Below are 14,916 nucleotides of genomic sequence, written 5' to 3' on the forward strand. Positions count from 1 at the left end.
AAAAGACAGAAGTCAAGAAAGATTCAGGTACATTTGCCAGCTGCAAGTGAACATACATTATATTAATTTTGAGTTGGCAGCTTGAAGCTCAGTATTAACTTTTCTGCAAGGAGGAGTGAGCAGTGACAATACTACATTAAGCTTGGGTCCTTGTCACCACACGGTGCTGAACAATGTTTACAATTGGCCCTAAGGTGGACTCCAGTAAATTGAGAATGGATGTTGCTGTCCTCGACAGGTCACTCCAGTAGCACCACCTGCTGTGGTGAGCATTGGAATGTCACATGATGCAGTACAAATACTGGATGTTTGTCTTCATCTGGTATCCATGTGTACAGTCACTTAAGTGTGAAAGGGCAAGAAAATTGCAGACCTAAAAAGTGGCCAGCAGAGACCATAGCTAGAAAAGAGAAGACAACTCGCAGATCTTTTTCTGTGCATCGCTATCTCACTTTCTACCCGCATCTAAGAATATCATGGTTCCCAGCAGGCATGCAAGAATGATGTGCTTTTACATGCAGGCTTACCATTGGCTCGAAGGACATCTTTGGCTGCCATTATTCCATTACTAGAGAAAAAAGAAAGCAGAATATACATTGAATACATATTTTGAAACCAATTTACCTTTTAGCTGGTCTGTGGCTGTTTAAACCCCATACACTGTCATAATAATGATTTAAAAAGTAGAAAAGATGATAATATTATAATTCCTTTAAGACTCACCTACTGGCATAGGGTAGCCTTACAACAAGCAATGATGGGATGCTTTTATTCAGTCTCAGCTCTAACAGGGTGGACTGATCCACATGCAGCGGACTGACACCCAGTTTCTCCTTAAGGTAGGTGGGAAGGATGTTGGCAGCATACCAGTCCACTGAAGGCAGCACCAGGGAAGACGGTGAGGATTCCATAATGCTCTAAAATTTGGAGAAACAAGGAATTAAAGCAACCTCCACGCCATTTCTAAAAATCAGCGAGTCAGGATTCCTTCTCCACCTGGAGCATGTTGGTAGATTCTGATACCAGTAGTTCCACAATAAAGCAACATCTACATACCCCCTGCTTTATAGCAAACCTGTCATGAGAGAAATATGCAGGACCCCCTTTCTGATCGCCTCCTGAAAATGCTAGTTGTCTGGCTAATTCTACTCCAGTGACTCAAACATGCAGCCAGTGAATCAGAACTACTAATACATACTTACATAGGTCAAAGACTCTGGTCAAATGGCCTCTGTAGTATCAGTGTGGCAGCCAGGTGGCCAGCAATTCCAGAAGGCAATGTCAGCACTGTATATCAGGGTCTGAGGCTCACCTCCATCAAACATGTTTGTCCCTCTAGAGAGAGACTGCAGATGTATATTATATCAGTCATCCCTGCACTTTGCAGTCTCCCTGGACTAATTGGGGGATTTTGCATATCATCATTCCTATTTTGATCTTAAGTAACACAAAAAGGAAAAAAAACAGACATCTAGGCATACTACTAGTCTACCTAGCAAGAGCTGTTTTAGTCCTATAAAAGGTTAAAGTGGTTCTAAAAAGGTAGGTTTTGTTACCTTCATGCATCCTCTGCATGAAGGTAAAACGCCTCTGTGTGCAGCCACCTTAACCCATTCTTACCCGAGTCGACTCTCAATCCAGCGCTGTGCCCGAGAACGGCTTTCTCCCCTCCATTGGCTCCTGCTTCTGTCAATCACGGCGAGTAAACAGAGAACAGTGGGCACGCCCAAGTTATGCTGTGTCCCCATGGACGGACACACACACTGGACCAGGAGCGAGCTTGCACAGTGTCCTCATAGCAAGCAGCTTGTTATGAGGGCAGGAGGACTCAAGAGCACCAGCAGGGTACCCCAAAAGAAGGGGATCAGGGCTGCTCTGTGCAAACCGTTACACAGAGCAGGTAAGGCCTCATATGCACACTGGACGTTTCTGATGCTGCTCTTAGGGGCATCTGGCTTTTTTTTGCCTCTAAACCCCATTGCATGTAAGCCTGTGTGTCCATGCACACACAGGCATTTAGGTTTAAACGTATGGTAATACTGGGCGCGTTTAGTGCTTGAGCATTAATTCACGTCAATGGGCTGAAAAAATTATTATTATTAAATTAAAGGGATTGCAACGGCAGAAGGTTTTTTTTTTATCTTAATGTATTCTACACATTAAGATAAAAGAAAACCTATGAACAGCAGCTCCCCTCAGCCCCCCCCCATACTTACCCGAGCCAGTCTTAGTCCAGCGATGTTGCAGGAGTGTCTTAGCTGCATGGGAGTCCCCCCTCCTTGGCAGTGCAGTGCGATTGGCTCCTGCTGCTGTCAAACTCATTCACCCAATCAGGGGAGAGAGGGGGCAGGGCCGGTCGCAGCTCCATGTCTGAATGGACACAGAGCTGTGACTCTACTCAGGTGCCACCATAGCATGCTGCTTGCTGTGGGGGCACTCAACAGGAGGGAGGAGCCAGAAGAGCCAATGAGGGACCCGAGAAGGAGGAGACTCTGGGCCACTGCAAAGAGGAAGTATAACAGGCTTGTTATTAAAAAAAAAAACAAAAAAAAAAAAAAACACAAAACTTTATAAACACTTTAATGCCCGTCAAGCTTGTAGAAAAAAACTGCCAAAACACCGCTGCCTGGAGCAAGGAGCAAAAAGATAGCAAAAACGTCCAATGTGCATGAGTCCTAACTATGACAAGTCTATATTTTTTGTTTTAAAAATTTCTTTAGAATTACTTTAAAAGCCTTGGTGTAAGAGAGAGTTGAATGTGCAGTGCCTGTGTGGACAGGACTAAATTATTGCTATCCCATCTGAAGACAGCAAAAGTAAAAGAAAAAAAAAAAAAAAATTATTTAAATCCTACAGATTGACCTTAGTGGCTGTAACATTTACAATTAACATGCACATACCTGCGGCAGCCACTAATCTACCACTAAGGCCGAATTTCAGGCAGCACCTACTGGCAATACCTGTTAGTGCAGAAGTTTGCCCATCCCTTCCTACCTCCTGCACATTCCTACTGGCCAGTGAGGCAGCCCATCAATGTGATAGGCCTATAGGAATGTATAAGGGTGGCCATGGTAAGCTTTGCCCACCAAGAAGTGCCCAGGATTTGGCAAGAACAGTTACAATACGTGTTTTGGAAGCTGCTGCAGGTATGTGCATGCACCCCTATTACCCTGCACTTTATAGCAGCGTGTGTAAAACCATCACTCACCCTTTTTTAAATATGACCTGCAACAACACAAAACATATACAAGTAGTTTTCACTTACTTCTAGATTAGGAAAAGCACTGTCCTGTTTGTTGCCATAGACTCCTCCGAAAGCTGTAAAGTCTTCAACACTCAGCTAGAAAATAACAGATTTATGTGAGAAGAGCATGAAGGTAAGCAGATAACATGCAAACATAGCTGTGAAGTGTTAGGGTTTGGTTCTGCCATCTGCATGACAAACAGTTGCCCTACTGCCACAATCCTTACTAGTACACTGGGGGGAACACAAGTAAGGCCGGCAAAAGAGGGAGCAATTTTTCTTTCCTGCAATTACAGGATTTAGGAGAAAAAACAAAAAAAATTGTGTTGATGGGAGAATCAAGCGATAAGTGTTGATGGGGGAATCCCTCCCACGGAGCCTATGTGTTTTCCCAGTGGGGAAAGCCAGAAAACAGCGATTATTGGTAGCGGCTATAACAGCCGCTAGCAATAATCGCATGCAAGATCAGACAGGCTTCTACTTGTTACAAAAAAATCCAGCAGGCTTCCAGCCAGCAAACAGCCTGCCCATACATTGCCCTTGCTAAAACCAGCTGAGATTCAAACGGTCCATTGGCCAGCTTAAACAGCAGACCTGCAACATCTGCCAGCAGGTAAAGAGTGGGAGCTGACTCCCTGTGTACAGAAGATTCTGATAAAGGACTGAATAGCCTAGGTATGCCAAGTATGCATATAAGGGCTTTCCGTTTAGAATTGCAGGTCTACCACCCTTCCACACTCATAGGTCTATGAAGCATGTTGATTGCACTGAGCAGGTGAAATGTGGAGTCAGAACAGTCTTTTCTTACGATCACTGCATGTCTAATCCAAGCATCATAATAGAAACTTTCAACCACCTGATCTTCCTCCAAACATGCTTCCCTTTGTGCAAAGAACCTCAGCAAAGATGAGACTCCTACCTACCCAAAATAATTAGTAAAGCAGGAAAACTGATGTGACAGCATACATAGATTACCTTATCTTGGAGGAAAAGCAAGACATTCCGGGGTCCGCTATTCAGTGCAGAGTCCAAGTACTGACCCAGCTGGCGATCAGTTGTCACATGACCTCCGTGTGTGCTGGGCTCGTTGCTCCACAGGGAACTGTAATATAATTGAGCGAATAAGTATAATTAAACAGTTTTTACAAAAGCATCAAAAAGCTACAAATGCTGTACCAAAAACACCACTATCTTTTTTTTTCAACAAAACAAAAAAAGGGAGACCAGTCAAGCAAATTTAATTAAGAAAAATCGTTTTTTTTAACCAATTCCTGATTAAATTTCACCTCTCCCTAAAAGGAAGAGGAATTTGCAGCAAATAGCAACCTCTAACAGTCTCTGATCATATGCAGTCAGTCTCTCAGGCTGGGTTCACACTTATACAATTGGATGCGGGTTTCCCAGCATCAATTTCACATGACAGGAGAGTGTGACTGACTCTCAATGGAGCCAGTTCGCACATCTCCAGGGTAGCGGTGGTCTGCTTTTGGAAAGGGTCCCGAGAGTCTTTGGTTCCGAATTCAGGCAGAAATTCCGACCTGATTCGCACCTAAATCGATAAACAGGGACGCACCCGACCCCCTTCTGTGAGCCGCGGCATGTGTGAGAAATAACGGGGTGGGCAACTACATGGCAGATGAGGTTTAATGTTGAAAAATGTAAAGTAATGCACTTGGGGGCCAGAAACCAAGCTACTCACTAGGGGGGGAACCTCTGGGTGAGTCTAGGATGGAAAGGGACCTGGGGGTACTGGTAGACAACAGGCTTGGCAGTGGCATGCAATGCCAAGCCGCTGCAAGCAAAGCCAACAGAATACTGGGATGTATAAAAAAGGGGATTCACTCCAGAAATAAAGAGATTATTCTCCCACTCTACAAGACTCTGGTCCGGCCACATCTGGAGTATGCTGTCCAGTTCTGGGCACCGGTCCTCAGAAAGGATGTGGTGGTACTGGAGAGAGTCCAGAGAAGGGCAACAAAAATAATTAGGGGAATGGAGGACATCAGCTAGGAGGAAAGACTACAAGCACTGAACCTATTCTCTCTGGAGAAGAGACGATTGAGGGGGGATATGATATCAATGTACAAATACTGTACTGGCGACCCTAGCATAAGGAACAAACTATTCAGAGAAAGGAGATACAATAAGACACGTGGCCACTCACTAAAACTAGAGGAAAGGCGGTGTAACCTTAAAATGCGTAAGGGGTTCTTCACTGTAAGAGCGGTAAGGATGTGGAATTCTCTTCCACAAGCAGTCGTATCAGCAGGGAGCATTGATAGTTTCAAAAAACTATTAGATGGGCACCTTAGAGACCACAACATACAGGGGTATACAATGTACGGTTAAAAGCAAACACACACACACACATCATAGGTTGAACTGATGTCTTTTTTCAACCTCACTAACTATGCAACTATGAGCTTAGCCCTAAAGCAAGCCATAGATGAAAATATCATTTGATTCCCCCATCAACACAGTCAGTGTTGATGGGGGGATCCCTCCCGCAGCGCTATGGTGTTCTGCCGGTGGGGAGCCAGTAATTGCATGCACAAATCTGACAGGCTGGTTGTAATGAAGTCGATTTATGGATTGACTTTAGTATATAGATGGATTGCATCTCAGCTTGTCCCTGCTGAGCCGCCCGAGATTCATCTATGACTGGCTTAACAGCCCACTGTTAGCTGAAGGCAGTCAAAAGATAGCCATACACACAGCCTAAGGGCTGAACAAGAGAAAATGACTTGACTCCCCCACTAAAAAACATGGACGGAGGAATCTGAAGTGTCGGCTTTTGCAGGACTCGACAAATCCCAGGCCGACTAGAAATTGCATCCTGGCTCCTGGGTTTGTGTCAGCCGTCCGCATCTGCCTCCCATTTACAGACAGCACTATAGCCGAAAAATGTCTACAACGCGGCCGCCCAGTTGAACCCTGCCCCCGGGGTGCGCACTGGGCACACTCTGTGATTGTTCCGTCCTTCGGACACAGCTGATCACTAATGGAGGTAAAGGGCCAATCACAAATGGCAGTTATTGGCATTTCCTTTCCTCAGCGTTGTCACAACATGAGTAAAGGAATACAGATATCCTGTGACAGGGGACATTTACACTGATAATCAGGGCACTGATGCCCGATTACAAGTGCAGCCCCATCAGTGCTAATCAGTGACCATCAGTGCCATCCCATTAGCACAGCCTATCAGTGCCCATCTGTGCAGCCTCATCACCGCACATTAAGCAAAGAAGAAAAATTACTTATTTGCAAAATGTTTTAACAGAAATAAAGAAAAAGGTTTCTCTCCCCACCCCCTCAAAATTTTCTGCCTTTTTGTAGTTTGTTTAGCAAAAGATAAAAATCCCAGTTGTGAATAAATACCACCAAAAGAAAGCTCTATTTGTGTGAAAAAAAAAAATGATAAGAGTAATCATATGTGTACAGTGTTTAATGAATGCACAATTGTCAAATTGCGACAGCGCAGAAAGCTGAAAATTGGCTTGGGCAGGAAAAGTGCAGTATTAAAGGGTTAAAAAAAAAATAAAAAATTATAATATGAAGCCTCGGACGCCATTTTTTAAATTTTGACAGTCAATTTTACCTTTGACTTTTGTACAGCCAGGTGGTGCCGACAAAGCCACCCACAGCTCAAATTTCAGACAACTCAGCAGGAATTCAGGCTGTGAATGGATAGGTACAGCCTCTAGTAACAAGGCAAAAGCTGCAGTCTATAGCATGACAGATGTTACAGTAAAGCACAGCTACAAGCATGCATGTTGAGGTCTGTACAGACCCTCTAAGGCTCAATTCGCACCTATGCGTGTTGCTTTTTGGCGTTTCAGCAGTGCTTTTTGCGGTTTCAGACATGTGTTTTTAATGCGTTTTTCATTTTATTTATTTGGCCAATTTGTTGTTGGACAGATTAAATAATGCAAAATGCGTAAAAAAATGCAGGACTTGCATTTTTAATGCATGTCCATTGAATTCTATTACATAAATAAAAGTTGCATTTTGCGGGGAAAGAAACGTCACTGAACCTTTCTAAAAAAAATGCAGAGGCACAAAAATGCATTGATGTGAAGAAATGAGTTGCTGCAAAAAGCATGAAAAAATGCATTAGTGTGAATGAAGCATAAAAGGCCGAATTCTGATTTTGTTATGTGGCGCTACTGAACACTAATGATATCTGTAACAGTTAAAAGGGCTCATTCACAAGGGCGGCAGGCTTTATCATCACTCTGAAATGCGATCTGTGGTGGATCTAGTTTTCAAAGGAAGTTTATAGCTGTTTACAGTCATTCAAGAGGCAGCATTGCAGTCTCCTGCACACTGGTTTTTTGATCCCCAGGAGAATTTATTCCAACATTGAACTACCACACTTCAACCACCATAACCATACCTGGCACATGGCTGCGAGCCAGTCCAACTGACTTCAAGGGACAAGTTAGACAAGTGCTGCTGCCCATCTTACTTGACAAATTAAAAGTGCACGGTTGCAGTGTAAAGCATCGTAAAAATGTAAACAGACCCGAATGGCCATCATGTCACATTCTGGGGTGGCAGTTGGGAGGATGGTAAAAATGTAACTTAGCCTGTTTTTACCACCCCATCCTCTGGCCATCCGTGTGAAAAACCTAATAAAAAGGCACCTACATGCATCTCTATGACACCAGAATTCCCACAATGTACAGATTGCAAAGCTAGTGTGACAAATGGCACATGATCCATTCATTTTCCAGGAACTGCAGCAAATCAAAAAGCCACATGACAAGACTATCACAAAGGCTATGTTGTGTCCAGCACTACACAATGGAAATCTTTTATAGGATGGATGGAATGTTGATTTCTGGGCAAATAACCTATGTTTATGTCATGGCTGTATAACTATACAACACATGCAGGGTTTCTGTAGGAGTTTAGTGTCTCTACTCATAAGAAATGAAGAAATATTGCATAAAATATATTACCATTACCAAATCAGTCTACAAATGGCTTTTCTGTTGTGGATGGATTATAGAGGAAGATGAAGCTAATACTAACCATTCATAAAAATGTTTCCTCCCCCCCCCCCCCTCCTCCTACCAATCCTGCATTAAAAAAAAAAAAATAAAGTAAATTAATACATAAAGATCTGTGCATTTACCGATTTTAAATCTGCTCTAGTCAAATGATCCTGCAGCTCCAGCACCCCTGTGTCAATGAACGACTGCTGCAGGGGAGAGGAGTGTGCGTACCCAATGGCTGGGCCATGGGAGCCTATGGAAGGCACCACGGGTCTGGGAATTCAAAGCTATTGTCGAATGCGTTCTTTCACATACTCGAGCAAATTAAAAATAGGTAAGTATGCAGTTTTTTTTTTTGTTTTTTTTTTAATGAAAACCACACCAACTCCCCCCTCTGTTTGACTAGCCAATCACTTTAGTTGCAATTTGCGGTTTCTTTTTTCCCCCTCTGGCAGGTGTTTATTTTTCTTCTTTTTCCCCTCTGGCGGGTGGGTTTTTCCCTTTTTCCCCTCTGGCGGGTGCGTTTTTCCTTTTTCCCCTCTGGCGGGTGCGTTTTTCCTTTTTCCCCTCTGGCGGGTGCGTTTTTCCTTTTTCCCCTCTGGCGGGTGCGTTTTTCCTTTTTCCCCTCTGGCGGGTGCGTTTTTCCTTTTTCCCCTCTGGCGGGTGCGTTTTTCCTTTTTCCCCTCTGGCGGGTGCGTTTTTCCTTTTTCCCCTCTGGCGGGTGCGTTTTTCCTTTTTCCCCTCTGGCGGGTGCGTTTTTCCTTTTTCCCCTCTGGCGGGTGCGTTTTTCCTTTTTCCCCTCTGGCGGGTGGGTTTTTCCTTTTTCCCCTCTGGCGGGTGGGTTTTTCCTTTTTCCCCTCTGGCGGGTGGGTTTTTCTTTTTTCCCCTCTAGCGGATGTTTTATTTTTATATTTCTCTCTTTTCCCTCTGGTGAGTACGTTTTGTTTTTTCCTCCTCTCTATCCCCCTTCTTTTTTTTATGTAACTTTTGAGTAGTAATTAGCCAACATTAAATACCTTAGACTAGACCTGGAGGATACATTTTATACAGGTATTTTTTTTTATACAGGGTATTAAGGATACGTAGGTGAAGTGAGGAGGGAACATTTTAAAGAAGAGTTAGTATTAGCCTTTAAAAATCACCCATGGAAGGGTTCTCGGTTTCTATTATGGAGAATACAACAGGGGAAGGGAGACCTTACTTTGTGATGGCTTATAAAAGAAGTAATAAAAGGGGCCTATAGCAGAGAGACCTCACTGCTGGCATCCCCAACTATGGAGAAAACAATCAGACACTTCCATCCACCAGATTCCTCCCATAACCAAAGTATTAGTATTGATTGGGATTTAAACCGGCCAGGGACAGGCACTCTGATCTCATGCTGAACAGCAGCTGTTTAGTTGTATGTAGAACCGAACAATGAACTTCTTTTTGGTTTGATAAATACTGTATACCAGTGGTTCTCAACTCCAGTCCTCGGGGCCCACTAACAGGCCAGATTTTAAGTATTACCTTGGGGAGATGCAGACTAGAATACTGCAATCACTGAGCAGCAAATGATATCACCTGTGATGTAGTTTAGTTATCTTGCAAACCTGGCCTGTTAGTGGGCCACTGGTGTATACCATATAAAAAGTGTTTTGTTATATCTGTTTGAGAAGTGCCTGACTGCTACCAGTTATCTCTGAACTACACAACACCTTCTCACCTATGTGGTAAAGGGGTGCTGGGGATAGAACACTTCTTCTATATTGACTCAGTGTAGTAATTAGGCGTTGCCACCCAAAAACAAGGGGTGCGTTACTAGCAGAATCACCAGGTGAAGATAAAGGGCATGAGGCTCCGTTTACATATTGGTGGGCAGAATCACAGGACGCCAATGCAATTCCCATCACTTCCAATGGTACCCCAAACACAGCACAAATTTGCTGGCCGACGATTTGCGGGAAATTCATGCAAACAGACGCCTGTCTAATTATATTATATATATTTCGGTCAAGCGCATCCCGAATTTTCGGTTTCTACCCCAGAATTTTCATTTAGGTGCACCACTATCTATGACCTATATATTGGGTTAGATACACTTTCAATTTACTGATCTATCACAATCTGCCCACGTGATAAAATTCAGCCTTTAAGTAGCTGTTCATTTCCTACCCCTGTATTCCCCAATACACTGTCTCACTTCAGAGCTGCAGCAAAACCAGACCACTCTACTCTTTACCAATTTGGTGTAGACTAAAGAAGAATGCAGACATATTGATAAATGTTTGTATAGCTTCGCCTCAGTTTTACAGAAAAGAAAAATGTAGCTGCAAAATGTGAGACTTTACTACATTTTGGTCAAATGAACACAAAGACCCATGACATTGGTGCATGCTGAGAACAGACATCTGAGCAGCCTAGTCTTCTATGTAGTAGATACTCTGTGAGGTTGATTTTTTTACTAAAACTGGAGAGTACAAAATCTGGCGCAGCTCTGCATAGAAACCAATCAGCTTCCAGGTTTTTTATTTTGTCAAAGCTTAATTGAACAAGCTGAAGTTGATTAGCTACACACTAGATTTTGCACTCACCAGTTTTAGTAAATTAACCCCTATAGGTTTGTGTATGCCAAGTTATCCTGGCTTGTAGCTGCCCAATTTCTGCCCGCTGGCCTCTGGGTTTTCTGTGTGTTAGTAATCAGGTTGGTGGTCAAATTAGACCTTTTCTGTCACTGCACTCACATCATATACTGGTTCCAGGAACAGATACCAGGAAGTTATAGATGGAAAAAGGAACTAATGACTTGTGTATTCTCCAGCACTGCATTGCATCACAGACTAAAGAAACATTGGGCAAACTGCTAAGCTCCAGATTTGGAGGATATCAACATTTTTAAGTTTGACCAAAAGGGAAAAACCCTGACCAACTGCTGGAAGGGCCTTCTGGGACATGTACTTCCTCAACTGCAAGAGGTACAATGTATGCTACATGGTTATAGAACGCCCTGCTTTAGGCAATACTGCCTTCCTACTACTGACAAGTGTCCTGCAAGTAGTTGCGTTTAAACACGCACAAGCCATCAACCACAATGCTCAGCAACCCAGGAACGGATCAGATGTTCTATATAGTATGTCCCACCGGGGATGCCGATTTAAAAACTGTAGTCATACTTCTTTAAGTGGCGCTATACAGGGGATTAGATCAGGTTGCAATAAAGAAGAATTCTGCCATTTTTATTAGCTGTATGTGAAGATAAGTTTTGTGTATTTTTAGACATACACAACTGCATAGAAAGACTGACAGCCAATAAAAAAAACAGTAGTGGGAATGAGGGCATGGATTGGTAAAGGGTCTTTAAAGAGGAAGTAAACTCTCATCACTTTAGCACATACAAATCTGAATAAAAAGCTCTATTGATCGCTGTCCTCAGATCTCACCTTACTTGCTCAGTTTGTTTGTAATCCGTCCATTTATCTGTAATGATGTCACCGGCGCATGCGCATATCTCCCGCGATTCACGGCACGCTCTTTGTGCTTATAGTCCATTAAGCAGTGTGCCGTGACCACCGGGCTCCAATACCACGAGATTACATTCCCAAACTCAGGAACTAGGAGGCTTGGGTGGGAAATGATCGCGCGTGCGCAAGATTACAGCAAAGGGCAGAAGTATTGTACACTACAGACACGGAAAAACAAGACTAAATATGGCGCTGACCTATCCTGGGAGAAACTAATTTATAAACTTCTTAAACACAGTAAGGAACATGCGATTTAGGCTAAATGATTAAATGATATAGTATAATGTGTTAGAAATGTAATATAATGGTCTAACTGAAAAGCAGCATAGGAGGGGGAGAGTTTACTTCCTCTTTAATGGCAGCCATCTCTGGCCCTCCCCTCTATTGCATCAGCCGTCCCCTCTACTGCATCAGCCGTCCCCGGCCGCCCCCTCTACTGCATCAGCCGTCCCCTCTACTGAATCAGCCGTCCCCTCTACTGAATCAGCCGTCCCCTCTACTGAATCAGCCGTCCCCTCTACTGAATCAGCCGTCCCCTCTACTGAATCAGCCGTCCCCTCTACTGAATCAGCCGTCCCCTCTACTGAATCAGCCGTCCCCTCTACTGAATCAGCCGTCCCCTCTACTGAATCAGCCGTCCCCTCTACTGAATCAGCCGTCCCCTCTACTGAATCAGCCGTCCCTTCTACTGAATCAGCCGTCCCCTCTACTGAATCAGCCGTCCCCTCTACTGAATCAGCCGTCCCCGGCCGCCCCCTCTACTGCGTCAGCCGTCCCCAGCCGCCCCCTCTACTGCGTAGACCGCCCCCCAAGGCCGTCCCCATCTACAGCGTCGGCCGCCCCCAGGCCCTCCCCCTCTACATAGAAAAGAAAGGAAAAGGAGGCCGCCCCCAGGCTGTCCGCCCCATCTACTGCATCAATGGTCCCCAGACGTCCCCTATAGTATTACATGTAATATTGTGACCCCACTGATGACACAGGAGGACTGAAGCCAAGGCCCATGTACATTGACAATTCTTCTTGTTAAATTACAAATAAAAAGTCCACCGACCATGACACAATTCTGACTCTGGAGGCATTTCACTTTAACAGTCAGTCAGACAAGTGTGTCCCCTTTGGTGATGTACAGAGGTGTCAGTGGGGCAGTACACAAGGCTGGTGAGGTGTTCAATCTGCAGATCACACAATCTCTGACCAGGTCTATGGGTCATGTGATTCTCTACCAATCAGATAAATCCTAATACACAACAGATTTAAAAAAATAAATCATTAAGTGTAGTCAGCAATAAATGATTTCACACATTCAGTTTAATGACACCAGCCAGGGTAATAATAGATGACATCACACGGTGACTAATGACATCATCTGCATTGATGACATGACCCCATCATGCAGTGTAAGGACAGCACATGGCACCCAGATTCTATGACATGAAGCAGTGATGTGTACAGAGATGAGGGAGGACAGACCCCCCCTCCCCCACCATTCATTATCATACACACATCTCCCTCCCAATGTCAGCCCGGCTGGGGGTTATATGACGGCGACTCTCACCTCTCACTGGACCACAGTAGGACGGGCACTTGCTGGGAGGAAGTCACCCGCCATGGCAGCCCCACCAGCAGCAGAACGGAGAGCTGCAATACAACCAGACCAGCCGCCATCTTCCTGCCTCTGACACTCACAGCGCTATCATGTGACTAGTGGCGATCAGGTGGCATCAGCCGCGCCCATTGGAAGCCGACGCTGTCAATCACAAGCTTCCGGGGAGCAACAGGGACGACCTGATTGGCTGTCGGAATGTGTGCCTAGCCCCTTCCAGCTGTACAATACGCATGCGCCGTGCAAAAGTTGCCGCTCTATGTAAATTACCTAGTTGAACTAATGAGTAAAAATAGAGTGCACTGTTCTGTCACCCCTAATAACCTCTCTTATCTGAGATCATTTAGAATCCTATTGGTTGTCATAGTTTATTGGTTGGCATTTTTTTGCGACAATCCTTTCACACAGGCTTTCCCATCAGGTCTTCTTGTCAGTTTTTAAGGTGGAAATGATCAGATGCTCCATTCACCCCTATGGAGCAGCCAGGGCACTGTTAGAAATCACGGGGCCCCGTACAGCCTACCTGATGGCCCCCGCCACCGACAGGGTGGTGGCCGGCTGTGGGCGTGGGCAGGGTGCAGGAGCTCAGCGGCAGGCGGGGGGGGGGGGGGCAGAACTGAAATCTGGGTGGGGTCCACCCAATCCACCCCCTAAATCCAGCGCGCTCTCTCTCACCCAGTAACTGAAAGGGGGGGGGGGGGAAATCGGATTTCAGTTGCTGGGTGAGTGAAACAGAGGGCCGGATTCATCCCCCGCTTAGCAAAACAGAGTCCGCCGGGTGGAAAGCCCATGTGAAAGGACCCTTACAGCACTGCATTACTTTAACTGACAAATGTGCAGTCGTGCATCACTGTCCTCAAAGCAAATTGATGTCCTTTTTTCCCCCCACAAATAGCACTTTCTTTTGTTGGTATTTGATCACCTGTGTTTTTTTGTACTGTTAGCAAAAAGAGCGACAATTTTGAAAAAAATAATATTTTTTACTTTGTGCTATAAAACATATCCAATAAAAAATAACTCAAATTTTTTTCAATATGTATGCTGCTACATGTTATTGGTAAAAAAATAAAAATCGTAATAAGTGTAAATTAATTGGTTTACACAAATATTATAGTGTCTACAAACTATAGGATAAATTTATTTAATTAATATTTATATATTTTTTTCTACTAGTAATGGCAGCGATCAGCAAGTTATAGCGGGACTGCAATATTGCGGCGGACAATCGGGACACAGAAACTTTGCGGAAACCAGTAACACGAATACAGTAGGGATGCACCGAAATGAAATTCTTGGCCGAAGCCGAATAATAATAAAATGTTTGGCCGAAGGCCGAATACCGAACGCGGTGTTTCATTTTTTCCATATATTTTGCCAATTTTTTGTCCTCTCTTGTCCTCTCACTCTCTCTCTCTCTCTCTCTCTCTTGTCCTCTCATGTCTCTCTCTCTCCCTAAATGTTACTGTAGGGAATGGGATTCAGTGCACACTGCAGCCTTGTACCATAGGGTTAATGTTAGTGACACTGTAGGGATTGGGAAGGATGCTGGGAATGGAAATCAGGAAG

At 44.3% G+C, this 14,916-nt stretch overlaps 1 protein-coding gene across 1 annotated transcript in view; it reads right to left on the reverse strand.

Annotated features, from left to right (window-relative positions):
• The window catches only part of ATP6AP1 (ATPase H+ transporting accessory protein 1), a 35,892-nt gene extending 22,433 nt beyond the window's left edge, over positions 1-13,459 (reverse strand). Inside the window, exons 1-5 of the mRNA XM_082262986.1 lie at positions 13,303-13,459; positions 4,220-4,346; positions 3,266-3,340; positions 724-917; positions 528-568 (exon numbers count right to left, since the gene is read on the reverse strand). Coding sequence (XP_082119112.1) covers positions 528-568; positions 724-917; positions 3,266-3,340; positions 4,220-4,346; positions 13,303-13,412 — 547 coding nt within the window. The 5' untranslated portion in view covers positions 13,413-13,459. The remainder of the gene's footprint in view (positions 1-527; positions 569-723; positions 918-3,265; positions 3,341-4,219; positions 4,347-13,302) is intronic.
• Positions 13,460-14,916: the final 1,457 nt, after the last annotated feature.

Source organism: Pelophylax lessonae (assembly GCF_965119305.1).
Source record: "Pelophylax lessonae genome assembly, chromosome: 7".
Classification (NCBI taxonomy): Eukaryota; Metazoa; Chordata; class Amphibia; order Anura; family Ranidae; genus Pelophylax; species Pelophylax lessonae.